Consider the following 27,317-nt stretch of genomic DNA (forward strand, 5'->3'; position numbering starts at 1 on the left):
ATGATGCGGCACGTAATGAGTGCTTTTGGATCCGGCAACCGTCCGCACGTCTACACACTTGCCATTGCGCTCATCAACAGAGCCGTTGAAATTATATTCGATCGACGGCAACGAAAGTAGAAATGTTTTACAATGGCGTGAACATGTTTTAATTTAAGTAGGGTGCTGCACGGATTTTTTTACAGTTACAGGTTTGACTTTATGTTTGCGATGAATCGCAGTGGTAAAGGAATGCAAGTCAATGCACCATTTTGGAGAGGGCCTTCATCCACCTGTAGAGACAAAGTGAAAGCCGGTATGGTACTGAAATATTACACTTACAACACTGACACTGCTTCATCCAGTGTCTGCATTTTAGGTGAAATATATTCAGTTTTTTTTTTTACCATACCGCCCTTTTATCAATTCACGATTTGTTGACGGTCCTCCCCACCATGCCTCTCGATTTCACTCACCTGCTTTTTTTAAGAGGCATTAGTATGCGGAAACATCGATGACAATGTACAGCGCGAACCTCTGAATACATTGCTCGACTAAGGCCTCTCTCCGCACTGTGTTGGTCACGGGGGCTTGACAATGCTTCAACCGCGCTGGTCGGTGTGGGTTTGTGACACGAGTGCCTGTTCAGACTTGGCCAGGAATCCAAATCAGGAAAGGGACGCCACCATGGCGAGATGTTAACTACCTCGCCTGGTGTGCAGGAGGTCGTGGGTTCGATCCCGACCTTGACGCCTGCTGCTGTATACTTGGAGTCTGCGTCTCTCTCTCTCCCCGTGGACGCTTGGATTTTTCTTCGGTTCCTCCGGTTTTTGCCTCCACATTTCAAAACGTGCATTCTGAGTATTTAGCCGCTATAAATGTTCATCTGATAAGCCACTTCATTCAGATATCATTTGTGGCCAGGTCCCTTCTGAAAAAGAGCTATATAGCTCAGTGGGCCTTACCTGGTAACATAAACATTGTTCAGTTCATAGTTTTAGTGAGCGGAGTACATTGAAAATGGCACTGACCACTGCACCACTTTTCACCCCTCTAATACATGCTCATATAAGATTGGATTATCTACTTACCAGGTGCGTAACAATTCCCTCTCCTGGCAAATTAATACATTGTCGCAAATCATCGATTCAACTCAAGAATAAATAATTATTATTTTCTAACACCTGCGGTGGTGGCTGCAGGGGTCACGTGAACAAATTTCAATGCATGTACATACACACGGAAATAATTGATTTCCGCCTACACAATATTCAATGTAACACGAGTGTAATAATCAATTTTAATATATGAATGTATGTACTGTATCGTTAGATGCCTCTTATTTACCCAATGCCGATTTAAAATGAGAAATATAAACGTAAAGGGTGAGCTTCATACTTTCAATCCTCCTACCATTTTATAAACACTGATGCCCAGTCGCCTGCTTATTGCTCTTCTACCGCTATTATCATGGTTACTGTTCAAAGCATATATAATAACAGCCTTTCTGGCAACAATACAGGTGTTAAGATGTTCAAACATCAGGCATCAGGTTTGCATTAACCACACGTGCTTGTGTTAAAACATGCAAGCAAATATGCTTCGATAGTGTAAGCATTATCCTTGCGACTGATTGGCCTACACCAGAGACAGCCTCCATCATGGCCTTGTCTTGCAGGTGCCGTAGCCAGACCAAAGGACACCAAAAGGTGAACGGCACAGCCCATTAATAGCTCGGGTTCAAAAGAAAGCCGTCCCTTGGTGTGGACCAATCAGTTTCAAGGACAATGTGCAACATATATTATCATAGTATGTTGTTTTGTTTGCATTTTGACTGCAGGTATTGTGGTTAATGCAGACATGAATCCTTGTAAAAAGGTTTCAGTTTTGTTGCCAGAAAAAAGGGGAAAACCCCTATTATTATTATCAGATTTATCTTCCATGGTTACTGTTCCCATGAAATGCACTCAATGATTCCTCTACTGATGTCGAGGGCCCCGGTCTACCAGACACTGTTTCATCTCATCCGTACTGTGCTCAATCACCACACTGGAGGTCACAACACTTCTCTCCCTTCATTCATTTTCCCAAGCTCTTATGACCTTGCTCAATTTTTTTTTTAAATGCTGCATGAACTCTTGTCTATCATAGCTTTGTCAGTGCTGTTTGTTGCTGGCCGCACGATCTTTTGAGCCTCTGGACACGTGCTCAGAAACTTTGTGATTAAAACAAAAATTGGTTCGGTGTTATGTATTACTCGGCTTCAGCCGGTGCTTGCTCGATTAAATTACGAGCGAAGTTGAGGACTCCATTAGCATAACTGTGGATATAAATTGACATAAATCAACAACACCACTGTGGTTTCTCAGCTTTATCGCTGATGTATATCGTTCTGTATCAACAGGGACACTGCTAACCCACCTGTCAACACGTTACATCCACGCCTCCAGGATAGCCAACCCAACAATCAAGGCTCCTTGTTGTTGCCATCCTTAGTGGATTGAGAGGAGGAGGAGGAGGGGCGGGCCGTGGAAACATCTGACCGCCGCCTGGCTTCTCATCCTGGGAAACTAACGTCAGCAGCAAGGGGGCATCGATCTCCGCTTTGCCGGCGCTAGCCGCGGTGAATCACAGAGAATTGTGGAAAAAGCAGCGTGATGCTGGGGCAAATCCACGGGCGCTGTATTAGCGTGGCTTCTCGAACAGAGGACAGTTCGTGGGGGGAGCCGTGTATTTTGGGGAGATGGGAGATTTTAAGTCCCTGTGCCCATGAATAACGCCAAATAAAGGTTTGCGTGATTTGAAATGAGCGTGTGAGTAACAACGACGCAGATGAGGATGATGTGCATATCCCGTTATAAATAACGCGCATCAAAGCCGACATCACTTGCACACCGGGCCTCATGGCAGGACAATAAGCAATGTAACGTTGGCCTCTGCTGATGCCGCGTGAACAGTCACCAAAACCACGCAAGGCTTTGGACAGCTGCCCGTCCTACTGCCACTGGGCAATGGGGCATTACACAAACGTGATTCCAGCCCTGGGCTCATCATCACCTTTGTGTACAATGGAGATCCAAAGCTGTTCCGATGTATAACACGCAGATAGCTGGACACAGCCATCAAGTACCCACCCTTGTTTAATTAATAGCGCGTCCCTGTGTGTGTGTGTGCATATACATATAAGTTCTACACATTAACCTTATGGCGGGACCCCGGGGTCCCGAATAAACCGAAGTCAAAATCGTAATTCATTCATGTGTTTTTTGGAGACTCCGTCCCACCGCACACATAAATACCGCGACCCACCTGGCGCAGATCAGCAGCGAGGACGAATGCGCAGAAGAGCTGAACAAGCGAATGCACTCCATGCTCGGGTATGGGCAGGATCATAAGTCTTATCCAAGCTGCTAAAACTACCTCCAGTACTTCAATCCTTTATTTGTCATAACGGTATGCATAATACAGTGAAACTGCTCTCTTATCTTCATTATTATTTGTGACCTACCAATGTCTGCAGCCAGGATCAATCCTTGGCAATCCTATTACCTGCAGATATTTAACAGGTGAGATGCGTTGCACCGTTAATACCTCCTGTTTGATAACATTTCTCTTGTCCATATACATCTGTGCAGAGAGGCGTTTTTTTTTGCGGTTAAGCCATCGTCCCCACATACCGCTCGTATCAATGCGGATAAGAGGAGCGATCACCCATGATTCTGTAGAGTAACATTGGTATAAACGCTTGTTACAAAATGAACAGCGCATTGAAAACGCGTACTATTTTACGTACCGTTTACAAAGTGTGTTCACAAATTCACACAGAAAACACGATGATTGCCAGAGGGGTGTAATTTATTTTTTCGATGGTGTATTTAAATAGAGATACTGCAGGTAAGTAGTTTTCAGTTTTAAAGGCATTAACAAGACAACACTTACCACCATCCTTCAAACCCATTGGTGAACAGGAGCAAAGTTTGTATTCACATTATAATATAATGTTCATGCGAGAGCCGGGGGCTTATGGGACCCCGGGGTCCCGCCATAAGGTTCACATGTACAAGGATATTTAAGTGAAGATACCTTTATTCATTCTGTAACCTAAGTCATATGATGCCAATAATTTTTTTCAAAGTAAATGGGACATGATCCTGGTTCTTTTCTTTTCTGTCAATCGTCATATGGCAGCTCATGATGAGGCTGGACAACCCCCTTGCAATCCTTCCTTTCTCTAGTCACGCAAAACCTACCTATATTCAATGTTTTAAGTTTAGATTTTGCCACTAGATGGTAGACGTATCACTTGATTTACAGATGGCAGAACACTTTGCTCAACTGCACATTCGAAGAGCAGCGAGTTGTTATCAAGTTTTTTGTTATCTGACAATCTAAAGATAAGTGAATTTATCGAAGAATGAAGCTGCAGCAGTATAGCAACAACTGTATATCTACGGTGGCGAGATGTTAACTACCTTGCTTGGTAAACAGGAGGACGTGGGTTCCATCCCGACCTTGACGCCTCCTGTATATTTAGAGTTTTATGTGTTCTCCCCGTTGTCGCGTGGATTTTTCTCTAGGGCCTCCGATTTTTTTCCCTCCACATTTAGAAGCATGCATTTAGATTATTTGGCTGCTATACATTTTCAAATCTTAAGCCACTTCGCTGAGCGATCATTTGTGGCCAGGTCACTTCTGAAAAAGAGCGAAACATCTCATTGGGCTTTACCTGGTAAAATAAAAAATATAGTTTATGGTTTTAGATTACATTGTGGCGCTGTGGTCTTTCAGAATAATACAGCACAATCACACTCTGCATGTGCACTGATGGAATTGCTGATAAATCAAGGACGGGATGCTTTGGAACCATCCGGCATACAGCCTGAAACTAGCCCTGTTGGACTGGAATCTGTGCGGATCTCTGAAAGAAGCTTCACTCGGGCAAAGCTCTGAAAGCATTGGTGCAGTTATGGTTGAATGCCCCACAATAATACTCCGACGTTGTTAGCTTTCGAAAGCTTTTTGAACCGCTGTTTATACAAACATTGTGGTCGACGCAAAAAAAATTTGTTTCTTCAGTTATTGAAACCCCCTTGTGCAATGACAGCGGTGGTACGTTATTATTTAGGGCACTGCGACAATCACAGACAGCTGGGTTGCATTCATAGCCACGTGCATCAATGGCAATTGATATCAGAACATGGCCTTAATCTCTCCGAGGTTCAAAACAACTTATAATTCACTATGTAACACGATTTTTGTTCCTGGGTAGTAAGCGTTATTTTCTAATTTCTTATGCCTCAAAAGTATAGAAAATGAATGTTATTTCCCACAAACTTTGCTTTTGTGACCAGGACTTGATGTGAATCAATGACACAAATGCACACCACGTTTTCTCATTGAAAAATATGTAAATTTCTAAATGTCACTGTCCTGGTCACAAAAGCAAAGTTTGTGGGGATTAATATACATTTTCTGTACTTTTGAGGTACATGCAATTAGAATATAACACTTACTACCCAGAAACAAAAAAAAAATTGTTACACAGTGTCCTGTTGATATTTGGTCACTCCATTCCTCAAAAAACCTCTTACTACTAATGCAGGCAATATACTTTCATTTGGTCAAGAGCTGGGTGAGTGTTAAGTAGATAGGCTGGGTGTTAATATTAACACAAAGATCAGCATTCTTCAAAAACACCAGCTCATCATCACAGAGTTTCAGAACAGCAGCAAGATAAACGTAGGTATAGATCCAGTTCATATTACAATGACTACATCCATACATGGACATGTCTTCTGTCCCAAGTCTCCCCCCCACCCCAACCCCGATCATTTGAACCTGGCGATCTCAGATCGATTTTCGACCCCGGCTAATATCACTGAATAGTGTAATGAAGTATGGTCAAACAATCCCCGTGATGAATACACCGTGAGGGGGAGGCCTTCATCCAACCCTGAATTGATGAAGAGCTGTTTTAAGTTACTTTTGTTATTATTATTATTATCCATGGAGACCGTTCTGGCCCTGGTTTCTTCTCCTCTTTCCCCTTGTAAAATGTTGGTTTATTTCAATGGAATTAAGCTGTCGCATGTAATCTGTGGCCGAAACTATAAATCAATTAAAAGCCAAACAAGAAGTAACCACTTGCCCCAGAATTCTGCGATAACATACATAATTTGTGAAGGTTCCATGCGAACACATGGCGCTTGGAGCAAACTAAGTCTGTCGATGTCATGGAAGGCAGTTCCGTGCTTAAACGATGGCAATAGTTTTCATATGCAGATGTCGGAAGATTAATTAAGCCGGTGTTCTTCACAAGGGGGGGGGGGGGGCACTGTCGCTGACAATGCAGTCAGTGTGTGTGCCGCCACACATTTTAAACCATTGTGTTTTACAGCAGCACGATGATGATGATGATGGGGGGATGGGGGTTGTTTTCACATTTGTGTATTGTCGGGTAGGGAGTGGGGGGCGCACTTCAGGGGCCGCCAGTGGCTCGCGGGGCTAGCAGTGAAAGAAGCACTGCACGAAGCCACACGCCTGCAGCGAGTGAGAGGTTTTGTTTCAGAGCGCAGCGGACCGCACAGCCCCCCCCCCACCCACCTAAAACTGGCCTCGCACCTCTCGGCCACCAATAATCCAACCGTGAAACAGGCGCCTGTACCCCCCCCCCCCCCCCATCAATGTTGTCAGCAGGACATCTCTAAGTCAACCGCCCCCCCCACACACACAACCGTGAAACAGGCGCCTGTACCCCCCCCCCCCCCATCAATGTTGTCAGCAGGACATCTCTGAGTCAACCCCCCCACACACACACACAACCGCGCCAGCAACGAGAGGTAACCCCCCCCCCAAACACCGCTCAGCGTGTTCCTCGCGTCTCCCCTCCCTCCCATCGCCACTCACCCAACGCGGCCGCCCACCTCCTTGAACGCCGCCGTCCAACCACGAGGGTGCCGGATCAATGTTCGCGGACAAAGCCCCTCGTCTTTTCTTCTTTTAACTCATGCTGGTGCCGATACGCCCCCCCCACCACCCACCCCCCCCCCCCGGCTCAACCCGCAGTGCGAATGGGGCCCCGAGCTTTGTTAATGTCTCTCGGCAGTGGCTTGGTGCGTAGTGCGACGCCGCAGCCGAACCTCTCTCAAGGTGCCCTTGGCAGCGCGGCCGCGTTGCGCCACCGACAAACGCCGCCACCACCCCCCTCCCCCTCCCGCCCCCGTGCTCTGCTGCGAGTTTCTCGACGTTTGATCGAGGGACTCCGCACGGCGTCTTCGATTTGTGGCCCCGCAGATCGCGAGGCGAGTGGGGGGCGAGGGCGAGAGGCCTGCTCGCGTGAGCGCGATTGAGAGGCGTCGAGTCGAAGCGGCCCTTGTGCGCACCCCTGAACGATGACCACGTGGATCGCACGAGACGGAGAGTCACACATCATTACCCTCGCCATAAAGGACACTTGTCAATTGCCTTTGCTGTGGCGGTACCTATTTTACGGCAACATATTGATGTACAGGGTGCTTCAGATGTCTTGTGACCCCATTTCATTCTGTAATACGTATTTTTTTTCTTGCAATAAGGTTTATTTAAAACAGAAATTAATATGCAAAGGGGAAACAAGGTTAGGGGTCAATTAATTCGGGGTCACAGGATATCTGGACCACCTTGTAGAAACATCGTCATCTTGGTGGGGAATGGACAGGACTGGTGATGGAATGACAGTGAAAGGAGACGCCGCACCAGAAAGGATGACCACCGTGCAGACGAAGCGATGAGATCAGTTAATCTATAGGATAATACACTTCATCATTTTGATAAGGGGTATACTTATAGCATGTAAACGCCACCGCATGTCAACAAGCTGTACGGAGAAAGTAGGCATATTTATTTTACAGAGACAAGCAGTCGGTCACAGGCACAGAACTAAACGTAAGGTCTTGAGGCTGGCTGGGCACTTTGACAGAAATCGTTGATTGCTAGAGTTAAAAGTGCGTGCAGGGGAATACAATTATGAGAGGGGAAGATAGGCAGGGGAGAGTGCATGTAGGATCTGGAAGACAGTGAGAATTTGTTTTTATTGATCTTGGATTGGATTGGGAGCCAATGGAGGAATTGGGAGTACAGCATTGGGGCGGCGATGTGGTCTTATTTACAGGTGCGGATTAAAAGGTGAGCATCGGCGTTTGGAGATTAGGGATATTGGGAAGTCCGCAGAAGAAACAGTTGCGCCAATCGAGCCGGGATGGGATGAAAGCATGGATGACGGTCTCGGTGGCAGCTGAGTTTTGGATACGATGAATGGGGAAGTTGTTGCGCTGATAGAGGTATGAGGTCGCGCAATTGCGCAATTGTATGATTATGAGGAATGACCTTAATCCAGTCGTGGATAGAGAACTGCTGCTGATGATGATGAGTATAATCTTATAATCATTTTTATAATCGTCATCATCATTATTCGCCATTGTATAACCACTGCCGCGTCATCCCTCATGATCATACTTGACCATTTTCTCATGCCCAACAAATGAACTCATCTCGTCACCCCATATCCATGGTGGTCATCTCAGGCGTATTTCTCGCTCCTTTGGCTGCCAAACAATTGAACATTATACCTTCTAGTAACGTGTACTACCCAAACCCCTTACTTTGCCAGGCAGTCAATAGCTGTGATGTGTGGTTATTCCTTGATCCGGATGTTCCTCTTCCTGCCTCTCAGTCGTATAGTCAACGTCCATCTCTCCATAATTCTTGTCACACCTTTCAGCTGTTGTTCGGTAGAGGCAATGTTAGCTTTTTTTTTAAATGCAGCAAAACTCATGAATGACTCCAACTGGAATTGAACTCGGTGCTTCTGGATAGTGAGTTACGTGCGCAACCTCCCATGCACCATGGCAGTCTCCTGCAGGCTTTGCTCATAAAGACGCCGAATAAATCTGAAGGGAATAAAACCTACGACCCCTGACCATGGACAAGATTGACGGTGGGTCCAGCCTGATACTAGAAGTCATAACCTCTCAAGGTTTATAAAAGCCCAATGACATCGCGCCCAAACGCCGCACTCACGCGAGCAAAGGTTTGGTAACTCATCGCTTCGAATCCTCCTTTTACTCTCACGCCTCTCATCCAGCCTATAAAGCCTCGTCCATGGCCCCAGAGAACTCCAGAATCAATTAACTCAGAGCAGTGGCCACTTTGTTATGTCACTTCTTTCCTAACTCCAACTCACCTCCTCCCCCCCGCCCCCCCTCGTCTACCCGATACATCACCATAATGCAAAACAAACACAGAGGATCCGATCGCTCACATGACCACTGCGAGCTGTTGTCAAAAAGAAAGCACATTGGCTGTAACCCTGACCCTAGCCTGGGTACATGTTTTATAAGCGGACTTTTTATATATATATAACTGAAAGCCGTCAATAACACGGTATGAAAAATGGCTACGATTGTACAATCGACTGCCAAGGCGTGAAAAATTAGATTATTACCGAACACGAGGCAAAACTCAGCTGCCTTGAAACGCACATTGATTTAAAGGTCATTGTTCAGCGAGGTGAGAGAGATCGTGTGCCTTCATGCCCATGCTTAGGAATGTCAACATTGCACCAGCTTATGATGTAGATCATATGCAATCATTATCTTCATCGGCAAAGCCAGGTGTCGTTTCGTCGCAGGTTTTTACAATTTAATTTTAACCGACGGCAATATCTCATGCAGTCCCGCCGTAGGCTAAAATCCAATTATAAAACTAAAAAACACTTGTGATTCATGATGTACAAAGGAGACTAAAATGAGGAATACAAATGAATACTGATACATTAACATATAACCCGCTGATTTCTAATGGCTCTGTTTCTGCTCAACAGGTGTTTGAATTTTGATTTAAAGCTTTCGTGACTGCAGTAATTCATATTCTTAGCTCTTTCGGTAAGGTCACGTTGAAGGGAAACAATAAAATAATAAAATATATATATAAAACAATAAAAATTCTCACGACGTTTCGACCATAGCACAAACGGTCGTCATCAGGTGTGATGACGACAGTTTGGTGTGATGACGATCGTTTGTGTTATGGTCGAAACGTCGTGATAATTTTTATTGTTTTATATATATTTTATTATTTTATTGTTTCCCTTCAACCTGATTTTACCCAAAGAGCTAAGAATATAAACAGGTGTTTGAATATTATGAAAGCGATGGGTCGATATCTGGAAAGTGTATCAGGAATGTGTTAAAGTTGTAATAAACGTATTGAAACTCGAGGGAGACTTGTAGAAGCTTTGTAATAATATATTATTTTCCCTGTCACCATATTTTTTTCGTCGGGTGGCTATCAATGCATCTTGCTGTAATTATTTATTGACCCAAGAAAGCCTCAAACTGAAGTGGCGGACTTTTTCAGGAATAACCAACTTGAAATGTTTACCCAGTACCTTTTTGTGTATTTATGCCCCTTGAAGGAATCCAGTCTGCCAAGAGAAATGCAACAACAATACTACACGGAAAAACTTAAAACATTGCGGATATGCCATACTCGTTTTTATAATGTATACATTTTGGGTTAAAATGTATAATTTATCTTCTTTGGTTCTTTCGGTAAAGTCATGTAGAATGAGAATAAAATAATAAATTGATAAAATAAAATAACACAATAATATTCTCACGACGTTTCGGCCACTGTCTGGAGGACAGCGCTGTCCTACCAGACAGTCTCGTCCCTTCACCTGATGAAGGCCGCTTGTGTTGTGGCCGAAACGTCGTGAGAATATTAGACAGTCTCGTCCCTTCACCTGATGAAGGCCGCTTGTGTTGTGGCCGAAACGTCGTGAGAATATTATTGTGTTATTTTATTTTATCAATTTATTATTTTATTCTCATTCTACGTGACTTTACCGAAAGAACCAAAGAAGATGAATCCTTGCAGTCACGAAAGCTTTAAATCGAAATGTATAATTTAGTTATTGGCTGTAGCGCTGTACATTCGTTCAAATAATCAGATGGCACATGATGATGGCATGGACTCGTTGTTGCACATTATCATGGAAATGTGATTAAAATTAAACTGGGCATCGAGGCAAGCCCATGAGTATTACAAAACAAAGATATGGCATCTGATATAGTGAAATAAAATAAATTATACGTAAATGTGTTCACACATCTGCAATGTTAATATGAAAATGTATTATTACTCTGCATAGAATTCAGTATAGCAAATGCCCTTTATTCAATGAAGAGAAATTGATAATCCCATATTGAAGGAGACTTGATAATCCGTATTCCACATATTCACCAACTATATATTTTTATTTACTTTTATTATTCCCCAAAACCTAGACATTACCGTGCTTTCACATCAGTAATACGATATTTGTTTTTACCTCCATATTATATTCTGGCAAATAATAATAATTAAGTACTATGGTCTATGACCAAATCGCACGAGAATGTGCCTCATCTCTCCGGTTGTTGGCTACCAAGCAAGGTTGAGCATGGACATTGCTTGGATGAAAGCCGATAACACGTGTACAAGGTTGTCATAGGTGACCGGTGGGGTAATGTAGTACTTTGTTTCTGAGCAGCGGAAGACAGTGCACCGAAATCTATCGCCGTACGATAGTTATGCGCTTCCGCGTCTATGCGCCACACATTCGCCGATCCGCACCTCAGCAGTGTGCTGAAAGGTTTGTTCAAATGAGCCCTGTAACCCACACAGTATGGGGTAGGCCCTCGTCCAGCAGTGGACTAAAAAATGTTGGGGGGCTCCACAAATACGGGCACATAATGGTTGTCCGCGCGAGACGAGCAGCAGGAATGACCACGCTAAAAAAAAGCCGCACGGATGTCAATAGCCCCCCTTCCTGCACTGGCTTTGCTCTTTAACAGCTCTGGTACTGGGAGTCACGGGGTATGAGAGCGATCTACGCTCTGAAATAAAAAAAATAAAGTAACCGGTCCTGGGTAAATGACATTTAATATGACCAAACGGTCCATTCGCGCGTACCTGCGTTCGCACGTTTCCCGAGATCTTTATTTCGTGGGGTATTTTTATTTTATGTTTTTGTAAAGGGGCCACGAGGGCAGATGATAACAAAATAAGTGGGCTTAAAGCCTGGTAATAGTAACCTTGTCAATTATTCAGAACGGATTTGGCAACGGAGCAGCGACGGTGACTGAGGCATCAAATCAGCCGGTTTTGGTGCAAGACACGACGGAAAAAAGCAGATCGCTCTACTAAGATTCAGAGAAAATGCCGTGTTAGTGTGGAACAAGACACAATTTGTCAACATGTGGTATTGTAATCTTTGGTCCGCTCTTGATACGTTGTGGGGTTTTTTGCACTTTTCTGCAGAGTGTATTTCCATGAAAACGTATACGTACGGTGCGAAAGAAGTTCAACATACATGCATAAGTAAGGTGTGTTACAATATTTCCTGCTGACCAACCACACCCACCCACGCCACTCACTTCCACTTTGCCCCCTAATCTCCCAGCCCACTGGCACAACCTCCACTCTCCCACCCTTGCAAACCCCACCATAAGCCACCCTCTTTTTTTTTCCACCACTGCTCACAATTCTCACACCCGCTTCTGTAAATGCCGCAGGCTGTCTCTGGTATTATAGCAGGATTACAAGTTTTTGCACATTTGTACACGGATTACATTACACACTCACACCGCTAACCATTTTGACGGAGAGCATGACAAACATATGAAATCTGCATTGCCACCGAGATCAATGACATAATATAATATTATATATGGGTGACAAATTAGAAACGCATGTTCACAGGATGCCAGTGATGAATGAAGATGATGGTTAAGCATGCATCAATGTCTGAAATTATTAATTGCATAAACCGCTATAATGTTAATCTGGAAGGTCTCGTGTGCAATGTATTAAATGTTCAATATATTTAAACACAAAATGAACAAGTCATTTTCAATTTGAACCCTCGCATGTCCCTCTAATTACGAGCATTTTGTAAATCGTGACAAAATTATTATTTTTGTCTCAAAAAATATATAGTGCCATGATCTCGGTATATGAATCAACTATTATCTTTTGTTCATAAATGCTCCACGTGCAATATCTTTACGTAATTTTTTTTATGACAATTAGCAACTGTCATGTTTAATTTATCCGATTGCTGCCACAGCATAATGGAATAATGCCACAGATTCGTAAAATGCCATTATTATCATGCACGGCCAGCCGTGGTGAAATGTTCCCATTCATATTTAAGGCCAGTTAATTACCCAAGTGCTATATACATCGGTAAGCACGTGTATACAATACAATACGACACTGCCAAAGCAATGCACTAGAGTGTGTGACACGTTAGAAACTAGTTAAATGTGTTATTTGTATTTAATAATTCAAATTTAAGTTGGGTACAAACACAAGCTGGGGTGGGGGTGCACATTGGTTAGCCGTGCTGTGAACCTGGAAACAGATTTCCAGGCACAGCTAACATCAGCAGTGATATCTAATCTGTTCTGCCCACCACCCCGTCCTCCCCCATTCACAAACCTGCATTGAGTACCATGGCAAAGTATGATCAAGCAACTCCATCACCAATACTGCATGGCAAGGCCTCCATCCAACAGTGCACTGTCAGGGTTTAAAATCATTTTACCACCACAGGTTACGTCTGCTAAATATAGAAAGCTGTGTACAGACTTTACTCTTTCGTGATTTATTTTATATTATACCCACGTGACTTTACCGAAAGAACCAAAGGGTATGGATTGCTGCAGTCACGAAAGCTTCAAATCAAGATTGTGTACAGACTGTACGTGAACCAGTTCATCAGGGATGGGGCAGGCTTAGTACTCGTTACTGTTTAGGTAACAAGTCAACTCATCACTCAGTCATTCCTTTATCTCTCACCCTCTATGTGCCATGATATTTACTCAAGGCCCTTTCATTAGATACTCCCCAGTTGCATCCAATTGTTCAAATTGCTCATGTACTTATTTTGCTGTCTTCCCTGGCTTCTTGTAGGCCATTACTACCAGTGAGTTAGCCAGTCGCTCGGTCAATACAATACAAAACAATTAATTACCTACCAGAGGGGCAATCAAAGCCAGAGATGTCCTCCTCCATTCGTCCACATCTAGGCCTCGGCAAGGCAAGGTAATTTCCCCTTTTTACCGGGTAAAAGGGTAAAGGTAAAGGTGTCGACATGCCAAGGGGTAAGGTAAAGGGACAGGGTAAAGGTAGCTCGGAAGAATTACCCGGTAGGGTAAAGGTAGCGTGAAGTATTACCCGGTAAATACGGTGCCTTGTTTACCGCTAAAAGCTCCGTGGCGCAGTCCGTGGCCTCCATTTAATAAGTTATATTTAAAAAAAAACTTTTTTTAAACACGCTTTTATGAAATGTACAAGTAATGTAAGAACTCCACGACTCCAGGAAGTGGCCCCAAAGTTCGCCACAACGTAAGGGACCGTGGGCAATTACAGCCAACGTCAGTTGACAGTGGACAATTAGACCCAAGCCGAAACATAACATGAAAAATGTTTAAACATTTATATTTTTTATTTGTAATGATAGAATATAGTATTGTCATCAGTGTGACATAAGTATACCAAGTTTGCAGTCGATACCGCATTGGGAAGTGGGTAAAAATTGAGTTACAAGATTTGAGGATACAACAACAGAGTGATTTAAAAGAAAGCGAGTAAAATTGGAATAATCGAGAGTATTCTATGTGAATAAAGCGCTCTACCTAGCATTCACCTGTTATAAACCTTTTTAATGTGTAGTACCCCAGTAATTACCCTGTAATCGGGTAATTTGTATGGGGTAATGGTAAAAGGTAGGGTAAAGGTAGGCTCGTTGCTTTTAACTTACCTTGCCCGAGGCCTATCCACATCCCACGCATGGCCATATTTGAAAGTGGCCATTTTTTTATCAGTTGACGAAAGCGTGACGTCAGTTAATCAGTTCCGTGCGCTCCGTCTCTGATCTGATTGAAAGTTTCCACCCCCCATTGCCCACAGTGGTGGGGGGGGGGGCAGATTGAATCAGGATTGTTTAGATTTGGGATGAAGGTGTGGCCGAGATAATTAAAACGGGGAAATGCTGCGGAAAGCATTGCCGGTGATGATTACCATGGAATTGCCCCAGTGTACCATGGTCGTACATGTATTAATATATAACTCGAAAACACGATAGCCACATTAGTAGCATTATGAGTGCTGTGTGCAGTGTTTCTGTAGGTACACCTTGTTCCGCACAGCTCCTCCCGAATCCAGATCTCCCGTTGCATTCCACAGTGCCTCATAATGTCATCTCACCCCTCTCTGGATTCAAATTGATGACATCCAGAATAAACACGTCATTCGAGACCCAAACGTGGCACCACCTCCTCCTTGCTTTGACATTCCTCAAAGACACTGGTGTGGTCACCAGAACATCAACGAGCCGTATAGATACGTACATATCCTTCATGCATGAAAGACAAGGCACAGTAGTGTGATTGAGACAAGCGACAGTACTAATGCGATTGTGGCCATGAAACCCAAACTATGGAGCATATAGTAAACACAATGCGACATGCAGAGCTATATAGAGTCTCATAGAGATGCATTGAGGCCCATAGAAGATACATTATAGACAAGCCACAGCGCGACTTGCCATGCTACCCAAACTATGGACCAATATAGTTGAACCGCTGCAGACTGTGCTCCTTCTATGGGGGAGGAACAGGAAAACTACTCGAGCTCCCTCCTGAAGCCCTCTCGGCGTGGCTAGCAGACCTCGATATTTGTATTTAGCTCCTGAACGTATTGCAGCCATACGCAAAAAGAGAACAGAACCCCTCCCTTTCCCTCCCGATCTTCCATCCACCCTCTCTCCCCCTACTTCTCTCGACACTGTGCAACCCTCACTCCAAATCTTCTCCCAGATTTCCCACTTGCCCCGATTACCCCCATCCGTCTCTCTGCCTTCCACTAATCGCCTCCTCCCACAGCGTTTACGTGCATTCGCACTGTGTTTCGACATATGCTATGTCCTTCTGTTATTGCGTATGGCAATATGTTGAAGAGGCAGATACCGATGTCGAGGTTTGCTAGCCACGACGAGAGGGCCTGAGGAGAGAACTGGTGTCGTTTTGCTGTTCCTCATCCTCCATTGAAGGAGCGCAGACCACAATTGCTTTATGATATGGTTCAAAGTTTGGGTTGCATGGCCACAATTGCACAATTGTGGCTTGCCTTTAACAAATCTCCATGTGTTTCTACGTATCTCTGTGAATTATCTATGTGGTCTCTATGTATCTGTGTGTATCTCTATGCAAAAACAACCCCCTACCTCCTCGCGGTGCCGGACGGGCAACTCTGTCGTGGACAGTGCTGTGGGGGGAGTTCCAATTTTGATTGGCTCCTCCCCTCATGGCATATGTGTCCACCACAGGGGCTAAACGGGGGCTCTGGACGGGTGCGAGGGGCTGGTAACCCCTCCACCTTCAATTAATTACCACAAAACCACGAATTAAAGTGAAATATGTAACAACTAAGCTTGTGCCGGAGGCCCCGGGGGGCCAGGCGTCTATGACGTCTCCTGGCCAAACCCCAATTGGCGGAGCCAGGAGATTGAATACCTACCCTCGGGGCTACTCCAGAAACAACGAAAAGCCACTACGGGTGGCCACGTGGAATGTTCGAACGCTCACTGCAGAGGAGAGGCTGCCACTCCTCTGTCGGGAGCTGGACCGGTACCGCCTGGATCTATGCGGCATTCAGGAGGTCCGGTGGACCGGCTCTGGCTCCTGCCACCATGAGGGGTGGACAGTCCTCTACTCGGGGCAGCAGACTGCCAAACAACAGGGTGTGGGTCTTCTTTTGAACAAAAGAATGAAGGGGGCGTGGGAGCGTGGCGGTGAGGTGTGGGAAGCTGTAAGCCCCAGGCTACTTTGGGCTCGCCTTCCCATCAACCGGAGGCGAGGAATGGTGGTCGTGGTTACTTATGCCCCCACCGAAGATGAACATCCGTGGAGGGATGCAGGCAAAGCCGATGAGTCAGATGCCTTCTATGACCTCCTGTCACAGGTGCTGGCTAAAGTGGCCCCTCGGGATAGAGTCATCATGTTGGGTGACTTCAATGCCCGAGTTGGTCATGATACTGGCACCTGGTCTGGAGTGATTGGAGGGCATGGGCCAGATCAGCTCAATAACAATGGTAGGAGGCTGCTAGATTTTTGTGCAGCCCATGGGCTTGTAATTACCAACACGCTGTTCCGGCATCGGCGCATCCACACAACATCATGGATGCATGCCGGGTCCAAGCAAGAACATCTGCTGGACTACATAGTGACGGACCAGCGAATGCGAGCCCATGTCCTTGACACCAGGACCTACCGTGGAGCTGATCTGCCCTCTGACCATCGACTAGTCATCTGTAAGATGCGCCTGCCATTCTTCCACTCCGGTGGTGGGTGTACACCCAGGACCCCATTCCAACCTAAAGTGGCCTGGTCTCAGTTATCTGATGAAAGTTGCAAGCGAGAATTTCATCATCGCTTGCGGCTGGGATTGGCATCGTCCCCGACTCCTCCTGATGTCGAGGGTAAATGGGCGAGGTTTAGGACTGTGACTCATGCAGCTGCAATGGCTGCTTTGGGTACGCGGTCCAGACCTCCCCAGACACCCTGGATGACAGAGGAGTTGTTCAGGATGGTTGAGAAAAAGCGACAGGCCCACTGTCATCGGCTACAGAATCCCACGTCAGAGAATGAGGAGGCTTACCGCAGCCTTCGCTCGGAGGTTCGGAGAGCCGTGAGGCGCTGCAAGGATGGGTGGTGGTCGCGGGTTGCTGAGGAGATGGAGTCTGCCTCAGTGGCCCGTGATCACAAATCGCTATTTAACTCCATCAAAAAAGTAACCTGCAGCGCCACACCTATTACCATCATTAGGGGAAAAAACGGTGATCCAATTTCCGACCCCCAGGAACAGGTTCGCAGATTTGCTGAGCATTTCTGTGAGGTCCTGGGGGAGGGAAAATCCCACAGCCAGGAAAACATTGTGGCACAAAGTGAGGATGACCCTGCTGAGGCTGCGGTGCCTCAAATATTGGATGAAGTCACCCCCTGTGAGTGGCTGGCTGAGGTGCCATCTGCTGAGGAAGTATTGAAGGCGATCCGGAGTCTGAGACCAGGAAAGGCAGCGGGCAGAGATGATCTCCCAAGCGAAATGCTGAGGGAGGGTGGCGTTTGTGCACAGACTGCCCTATATGACATCATAACAACAGTCTGGACCACTGGACGGGTTCCGCAGGATTGGAAGGATGCCCTGGTGGTCCCCCTTTTTAAGAAGGGGGACCGCACAGACTGTAACAACTACAGGGGCATCTCACTCCTCAGTGTGCCGGGAAAGGTCCTGGCAAGGATTATTCAGCATCGCCTTGCCAGGCACGCTGAGGAGAGGCTTGCGGAGCCCCAATGCGGTTTCAGGAAAGGGCGGTCCTGCACAGATGCCATATTTTCTGTCCGTCTGCTACAGCAGAGGTGTAGGGAATTCCAACAAGACCTACATCTCTGCTTTATTGACCTGGTCAAGGCCTATGATACTATCAGTAGGCCTGGGCTCTGGGTCGTTCTTCGTGCTTTTGGAGTACCTGACCCTCTGCTCACGATCATTAAGGACCTTCATGATGGTGAGCGGGCCCGGGTAAAACTACGTGGCCGGGAGTCAGAGCCATTCCCTGTACACCTTGGGGTGCGACAGGGATGTCCTCTGGCTCCCACATTATTTAACATCTATTTTGACCACGTAGTTCGTGAAGCCTTCAATAGCTGTACCGGGGGAATCTCCATATGGTACAGATATAATGGGAGGCTAATCGATGCCCGGGTGCGGTCAAGGGATGGCTCCCTATTGCTCAACCACGTTATGTATGCTGATGACTTGGTAATAGCTGCTCAGTCAGAGGAGGAGTTGCAGACGCTGCTGCTGAGACTGGAGCGTGCCACTAAGAGGTGGGGCCTTACCATCAGCCCCACCAAAACTAAGCACCTGCCTGGGTATTTTGTACCATCGGACACTCCACCCCCACAACTCCCAATCGGTGATGGGGCAGTTGTGGAGAGAGTGGAGAGTTTCCCATACCTGGGCAGTGTGCTTATGACTGGCTCCAGTTTAACAGCAGAGGTCTCACTCCGAATCAGTCGAGCGGCAATATCTTTTCATCGGTTGCGTAACGCTGTGTGGAAGCTACCTGGTCTGTCGCTCCGCACTAAGCTTCAGGTCTTCTCGGCCACGGTCATTCCCTCCCTTCTCTACGCTTGCGAAACGTGGACCCCCCTAATGGAACATCTTCGCCGGTTAGAAACATTTAGGCTGACCTGCCTACGATCCATCCTGGGTTTAACCAGACTGGATTGTGTGAGGAGCTCACAAATCCTTGAAAGATCTGGGCAGGGTCCCATCGGTGAGCTCCTCCGGCAGGCAAGGCTGCGATGGCTGGGTCATGTAGCCCGCATGCCCAGCCACCGCATGCCGAAACAGCTTTTGTTTGGCCGGATTGAGGGGGCTAAGCGGGCGCGGCACGGGCTAGAGAAGAGATGGAGTGATGTGGTACAGGAGGACGTGGAGCTGAGTGGACTTGCCGATGACTGGTACCAGCGGTGTCAAGATCGGCCTCTGTGGAGGAGGCTCGTGAAGGATGCTACTGGGCAGTTGGAGGCAGTCGCCCTCCAACAACAACGGAGGGCGGAGGAGCGACGCTCACAACAGCGAGCGGAGCGCCGGGTGGCTAAAGCACAGCAGGTTGGCACAGTAGGGGGCACAGGTGGTGCATCAGCCAGTCATCTCAGTCAGTCGACCCGTGGCACCTGGGTCTGCCCCGTGACCTCCTGCCAGCGGGCGTTCGACACTTCACGTGGCCTCAGGGTGCACATAGCCTGGCACAAGCGTCGTGGTGACGTCACCGCCACTTAGTGGCGAATGGCGGTTGTTGTTGTTGTTGTTGTTATCTCTATGCGTCTGTAATGGGCTTACTATAAGTAGAACCCAGTGCCGGATTAAGCTAGTGCGGGGCCTGTAGCATATGTTATAAATATTAAACCAAATTTTTTTACTTGCATAGTAAAGTTATTGTATTTTTAATTTGCTATACAGTCAGGTAATATGACAAATCGCTCATCTTAAACACCTAGTCGTTCATACACGTTGAAGGCAGTATAGTACTATAGTAATAGAGCAAGTTCAGAATCACTGAACCGGAATTGATAGATTGAAAACATTTAGCGCGGGGCCCTTGAAAGTGCGGGGCCCGTAGCATATGCTACTTTTGCTACTAGTATAATCTGGCACTGGTGTAGTGTGGTAAAATACGCGGTGCGCACTGCTGCCCTAGGGCAAGCGAGGGCAGGCAGGTGCGCGTGTGCAACGTTAAGGTTGCACGTGCAAATCGAGATTCGGTTGCAGACGGGGTCGGTCCGGGGCCGTACGCTGGCACCGGAGGTGTCGTCTTGGAGACGTGCGATAAGGGGTGATTGATGGCCTGATAGGTGCTAGCCTGTCGGGCCCTACAGAGACACAAGGGAGGAGCTGGATCATTGGGAGGAGGATAGAAGGGGGTGCGTGAGAGCAGAGCGGGAGTTCGGGTTCTGGGACCAAGGCAAAGACATCTCGCTGCTGCCCGTCAAGACCTCAACCCTGACGGGTCGACGGGTGGGTGATGGTTGATCCCCCCGCCCGGATCGGACGAGTTGAGTGGGTCTGAGGGAACGTAGGTGAGGGCAACGGCGCAGGAGAGCATCTGTGTGCAAGCCTCTGTGTAAGCGAAGCCTCTGTGTGAGCGCTGCTGTGTGCAAGCTCTCTGAGCGAAGCCTCTGTGTGAGCGAAGCCTCTGTGTGAGCGAAGGAATCATGTCTGCATTAACCACATTTACTTGTGGTGAACATGCAAACAAAAAAACATGCTCTGGTAGTGCACGATGCATTTTCTTTGAAGCCGATTGGTCCACGCCAGAGACAACTTTATTTAGAGCCTAGTCTCAAACAGTGTCAGACCAGAGGACGCCAAAAGGCGAACAGCACAAAGACAATGCAACTATGAGGACATACATCATGTCCCATTGAATGTTTACTTTAATAATATGTGCGTATAAAGTTGTTAGTGTCTTTACGTGTTCATGTCCACTGTTTCGATATTATAAAGTACGTTTTTTTGGGGGTGAAAGAGGGTATCTTTCGCTGCTGTCGCAACGAATTAATCCTTTAACGTGCATTCCCTATACTCGCTTAACGACCAAATCACTTAACGAGCGGTTTCCTGGAACCAATCAGCGTGGTTAAGAGGGCTTCTCCTGTACAGTCCACAGTTTGACTTGCACGGCCACGATCACACTACTGCGACCTCTCTTACGATGTGCACCCGTGAAGGGCCCTAGGCACCGGTTTTGGGACGTTATTAGTTAGCCGACCGCGCTGCGAGTGGGAGAAGCACGCCCGCTGAGGATATTGTGGAGGCTGTTGGCAGTCATTAATTACTCTTGACACGTGGATACCGTGCGGACGTGCATATGGATTGTCGGGTCACTCGCTTTTTTCATCACCCTCGACACGACCCGTTCCGCGAAAGCGCTCTGTATATCTACATCGTGGGAATGTGTTTAATTGTTTGAATTAAATATATTTCCCCGGATGTTGAATGAATTCGACCTGCATCATCGTTGTTCTGGAAGACACGCCTGCAATTTGCAGGTGGCGGCGGGGGTGGGAGGAGTTGGTCAGTCCTATCGATTGAAATCTTGCGAAAGCCGTGTTCGTTGTTAATAAATAACGGTGGCCAATTAAATTAGCCGCGTTTTTTGTTTGGTTTTGTTAGTTTGTTGATTGTTTGATCACACACGACTGAGCGCTGGTGGTGGCGATTAGTCGCCTACGAGTATGACGAGTGACTGTGACAGGCGAGACGCCCCGGCGTCAGGGATGGTCGTCATCACCACCTGTGTGTGTGCTCGCCATGGTCACTAAGGTGGGGGGTTGGGGGAGCATTTGTGGTGTTGGTCAGTGGACGGGAATCAAAGCGCGAGAGGGTGAGCCTCAGGGTTCCAATTGAGAACGCGCGTGTGCGTGTGTCTATGCCTATGACAGAGATGGAAACACACACACTCACTGCAATATGCGAGAGAAAACGTGTTCGCGTGCGAGAGATTTTGGTCTGCGTGTCAGAATGGTGTGTGTGAGAGAGAGAGAGATAGCTTGCGCGTTGTGTGTATATCTGTGTGTGTGTAGAGAGGAGGGGAGCGGTAGTGTAGCGGTTAGCGCGCCGCGCTACGAACCTGGCCACCCGGTTTTGATTCCCGATCACGGCCAACACCCAGTGACGATTATCCGAACCGATCGTGGGCATCCCCTAGGTCGACTGAGCCTCAAATGAGTACCTGCTGCGATGTGTAAACATCACCGCTGGCGAGACAAATGCGGCCGGGCGTTGTGCTGGCCACCCCCCCCCCACCGCCTCGTGTGCCGTTCCAGCCTTCATAGCACTTGCCCCAACAGTATGTTAAGGCTATACGGGGGATCTTTGTCTTTGTGTGTGGAGAGCGCGCGAGAGAGAGAGCGAGAGAGGGGGCAGAGCATGTGCTAATGCAAAGTTGTATCCATGGAGACGAGCCAGGCAGGACGCGAGCAACGGGCAACAGAGGGACGAGAAGACCCCGATGCTCATCCGAGCTGCTCCGAGATCCTCGGCGACCTCACCCCCCCCCCCCCAAAAAAAAATAACAACACGCCGCATTAATTGCGGCACGCAGCTATCAAGGAAACACTCAACACACGCACACGCAGCTGGCAGTCCAGGCGCCGCATTTATCACGATCCGCCTTTTAAACGGTAATGAAATGTTGTTGTTGTTTTTTTGTTCGTGACAGTGTCCGACAACGATGTACACGCATACACCCAGAATTGTGTGTTGTGTGCATCTATAGACGTTTAAACCGCACACGATTTCACGGTAACGGGATCACGAAAACCACACACACACACACACGTGCCCACAATGAAGAGATATCCGACACAGCGTGTCAAATGTATATTTCATGTACAGCTTTAACCCGCTGTGTGGGGAATGTTTAGGAGCTATGAAAAGCTCACATGGTGCGCATGTTAGCATTTGTGATGATCAGGCTCCATGTCGTATGCGTGTCTGGTGAACTCCATTCGCATCGTACGTAGCCAACCGTGAAAATCAGAGTTATGTTGCAATTCCATTCTCCTGGAATTGGCCGGATCTCCTTAAACATTTTAATCTGACCAGGTGTAAATAAATATGATTAACAAACACATATGTAAGGTGAAGCTTTCGTGACTGCAAGGATCCATACTCTTTGGTTCTATTCGGTAAAGTCACGTAGGTAAAAAATAAAATAATAAAAATCACGACGTTTCGGCCACAACACAAGCGGCCTTCATCAGGTGAAGGGACCGTGCTGTCATGACGGCCGAAACGTCGTGATTTTTGTTATTTTATTTTTTACCTACGTGACTTTACCGAATAGAACCAAAGAGTATATGTAAGGTGTGCCATTTGTGCTTGTGCATATGTGTTTGCATACATTGAATGTATATGTATTGCTTTGCTTAGGCATTTAAAATTGAACGCGCCTAATTTTGACTCCGCCGGATTTACATGACGTGCATGTGCCATATGTATGTCCTGCGTGTATGCACACAGTGTGGCTTTACTTGTTGGTTGTTATCAAATCTCATTATTACGTTTGTTTGCCCAGGATACTCTCACTTAGTCTATGTCTCTTTTTCAGCTGGGTCCTGCAAAGTTGTGGGGTATTTTGTTGTTGTTGCAGTTGTGAGCAGTGAATACTTGGTTAATTTGCGGGCAAATGTCGAATTGGTAATGGATGGACCAAGACGCTGGCATGCAATGACGTTTAATGCCAACTTTAAAGCGAACAGCGCGTATTAATGTTTTGTTTTGGTGTCCAGTATTCATACACGCGCAGTATTAACCAGGGGCGACCGCTGAGGCCGAACCGTGAACCTCTGTAACAAGTGGCGAACGCGTTAGCGCTCAACCACGTCACCGTCTCTCGCCTGATGATGCTGATTGTAATTATCGACGAAACGTCACGGCACCCTTATTGTAAATGCCGTGGGTTTTACTCTCCATCTGTTAACGTGATAAATCTCACCAATTGGCTGCGTCGAGTGGTGTCGGGTTGAACGACGCATTTATATTTACGCCATCTAACCCCCCCCCTCCCCCCAAAAAATATACATAATCGATAATATTGCTCGCAAAAGCCTCGTTTGCAAGACAATTGTGTAAATCCGACACAAACGTACAGCCCCTCTTGTCAATCCACTGCTGAACAAAGGCCTCCCCACGCCGTGTCGACCCAATGGGGGTTATCGCCATACTTCACCGCGCTGGGCAGTTGCAGTGTTGGTGGAAGGCAAGCACAGGAACCCGTTGAGATATTACTCACCGCTGATGTGAGCCACAGCTGGGAATCGAACTCAGGTGGCAGGGCTCATAATGCAGTGTGCTAACCCGTGCACCACAGCTCGTAATTTGCATGTACAGTGCGTACGTACAATAAACATATTGTATTATCTCATTACGTATGAGTGGCTCTCTGTGTTTACGAGTCACGCACGTCTCAACGGATGCCCCTTGATTTAAAATACATGCAAGTATATGTATATACATCTCCGTATATGCGTCTGGAGGCTTACTGCATGTATTGTGCAACGATGTGCATGCACAGTATATAAATTGCATGTATTGATTTTGGTCTCCTGTTGAGGGTAAAGGCGGACACCAGGGTATGAAGAAAACGATATTTGCGTGGGTAAAACGATCCGTAACTCATTTACGTGGGCCCTCGAACAGATGGGAGCACACCAACGCCCATCAGACCACTACCTCACCGCCGCACACCAACACACACGAAAGAGCACACCACACCAAAACGATTCCAGACCGCACGTGAAGCCACACCAGACCGATACCGGCCGACACCGGACCACACCAACCACACACCAGACCACACTAACCACACACCAGACCACACTAAGCCACAGTGGATCATAATCAAGCAACGCAACCAGACGACAGCACGCCACACTTAGCCACCCACAACCCACACTGAGTGTGTCATATCACACACAAAAAGACGGTCACCGCATAGCGCGCTTTCAGATGCGCTTCTGCGGCCGTCTGGAACGCTCTTCCTTTCCGATATTAGGAAGCCACTGGAGCTATGCACTTTGAAATCATCTAGATTGAAAACGAATTTATTTAGAACTGCGTGTTTGTGTTTAGTTTGTTGTGCTTCCCCCCAGACCTCCGATTAGCACAGTTGGCTACGTACGGTGCGAAAGAAGTTCAACATACATACATACACACAATCCCATATCAGACTGCGCCACGCCACACTAAGCCACAGCCGATCATATCAAACAACGCAACCCCAAAACCAGACGACAGCCCGCCACACTAAGCCACCACAAGCCACCAGGAGCGGTACAATATCACAGATACCCATATCAGGCTTGCGCGAGGCCACACCGAGCCACGATTGACGACATCAGCCCCCCGACCACACGCACACACAAGCACGAGCGGGGCGGCACCTCGCGAAGTGAGGATGACACTCGACCGCTCAGCGAGCGAGACGCTCGAGAAGCCGTGCGGGAGAGAGGAGGAGGGCACGTCGCCTCGCTCTGCGTTGCGATGTAACGGAAGACCGTGGCGAAGAGAGTGAAGGGCGAATGGATGGAAGAGCCTAAGGCGGACGATGATTGTGATTGAACATTATACATGTATGTAATATCAGACTTTAACGCCAAGTGATCATGATGATGGTAATAATATAATAAATCGTACAACGACCAGAGGTAAATTGTACAATTGTAGAGAGATACAGAGAAGCAATAAAGTTCCGCGGACAATATTCGACGAACGTAAAGAGGACTTTGGCAATTAAGCTCAAAATAATAACAATATAAAATATTTAATACGTATAGTTAAAAAGGGCAATGAAAATCTTAAGCTGAAAACGACAAGTATATTATATTCAAACGAAGAGAAGCAATATTATAATGATGATGGTGAGGATTATTGAGAAGATGACGATGATTATGTGAATAATCTAATTATCCGAAGCAATATAACTAAGTTTAGCCGGATTCCAGCATCATCGCACATACACACGACAAACACAACCTACAATATTGCGAATATTGCTTCACAGCATCACCGTGGGTAGCGGGTCTCTCATTCATTCATCCCCGGCGCTCTTGCACGTTCATTGAGCGGAGGGATCGCATGCACAGCCCAGTTGGAGACACTCGCACCACGCGTGGAGATCCCGCTGGGCGGTAAGACGGGAGAGCTTTGAATAGAGAGAGAGAGCCACACACACGCGCGCGAGCGCTGCGCATTCTCGCTCGCATCACACTCACTCCACTCAGCCATCGCTCGCTCGCTCGCACTGCATGGAGGTGGACGGCGCTCGTCTGGACGCTGGAGGATTCGTTCCGTGTCGTCTGCTCGTTCGCTCGCCTCCTCGCAGAGCGCCCTGAATGTGGCTGGAGCCAACAAGGGAGAGTTAAATGATTTTTGGAGGCAAAGCATTCAGCTTCTGCGTCAAGGCAGAATTGCTCGCTGCGATCTGCAAACTGTGAGTGCCCCACGCATTGATCACGATAATGATGAGGATGAAGATTATTCATATCATAACGATGGCTTTGAAATTCATTGATACATTTTAGTCGCTTAATTGCATTGTGCATTGCATGCGTACGGACAATAGGGTTTTCACATTAGCCGCGGCTTTTATTAATTCAAATTACCTCTGGTGCAACGGGACAGCGGTCTCTGATTCTGTCTTAGGGGGGGGGGGGGGGGAGAGCAAAATGAAACACAATTTGAGCTTTTTTTTACGTCTGGTTGGGTGGCCCTGTTGGGTGGCTGAGCGGCCACACACAAAAATATAATAAAACCCCCGGCATTCACAAAAAATGCTTTGTAAAAAATTAAGTGGCAAATTCCTGCAACCGAAGCCGCTGTTTCCTTTCAGATTTATTGATATGTGAAATATACCTCCGATTAGCTCGGTTGGCTACGCACGGTGCGAAAGAAGTTCAACATACATACACGTGAGAGCATGCGTTCGAGAACCCTGTGCGGGTGCGTATATTATGTGCTACGAACCCGGTGACCCGAGATCTATTCAAACCCACGGTCAAGACCAGTGACGATTATCCGAACCGGTCCATGGCCACTAGGGGAAGACAAAGGCGGCCGAGCGTGGTGTTGGCCACCCACCCCTCGTGTGCCATGCCGGCCTTCATAGACGCTCTCTAACA

The 27,317-nt window shown here is 47.0% G+C and overlaps 1 protein-coding gene and 1 long non-coding RNA gene across 7 annotated transcripts in view; one reads left to right on the plus strand and one right to left on the minus strand.

Moving 5' to 3' along the window:
* LOC116942854 (uncharacterized) overlaps positions 1-7,517 on the minus strand; it is a 121,266-nt gene extending 113,749 nt beyond the window's left edge. Inside the window, exon 1 of one of the 2 annotated variants that reach the window (XR_004402857.2) lies at positions 6,886-7,517. This is a non-coding gene — a long non-coding RNA (uncharacterized LOC116942854). The remainder of the gene's footprint in view (positions 1-6,885) is intronic. The other variant, XR_012941827.1, reaches the window with a different exon arrangement.
* A 17,837-nt stretch (positions 7,518-25,354) lies between these two features.
* TRPC4 (transient receptor potential cation channel subfamily C member 4) overlaps positions 25,355-27,317 on the plus strand; it is a 76,439-nt gene continuing 74,476 nt past the window's right edge. The window contains exon 1 of one of the 5 annotated variants that reach the window (XM_032955231.2): positions 25,355-25,769. In XM_032955231.2, the coding sequence (XP_032811122.2) occupies positions 25,768-25,769 (2 nt within the window). In that variant the 5' untranslated portion in view covers positions 25,355-25,767. Of the gene's footprint in view, positions 26,630-27,317 lie in introns of all 5 variants that reach the window. The other 4 variants (XM_032955228.2, XM_032955229.2, XM_032955230.2 and 1 more) reach the window with 4 other exon arrangements.

This window comes from Petromyzon marinus, chromosome 16 (assembly GCF_048934315.1).
Source record: "Petromyzon marinus isolate PM22_M1 ecotype Great Lakes invasive population chromosome 16, UKy_Petmar_22M1.pri1.0, whole genome shotgun sequence".
In the NCBI taxonomy this organism is placed as follows: Eukaryota; Metazoa; Chordata; class Hyperoartia; order Petromyzontiformes; family Petromyzontidae; genus Petromyzon; species Petromyzon marinus.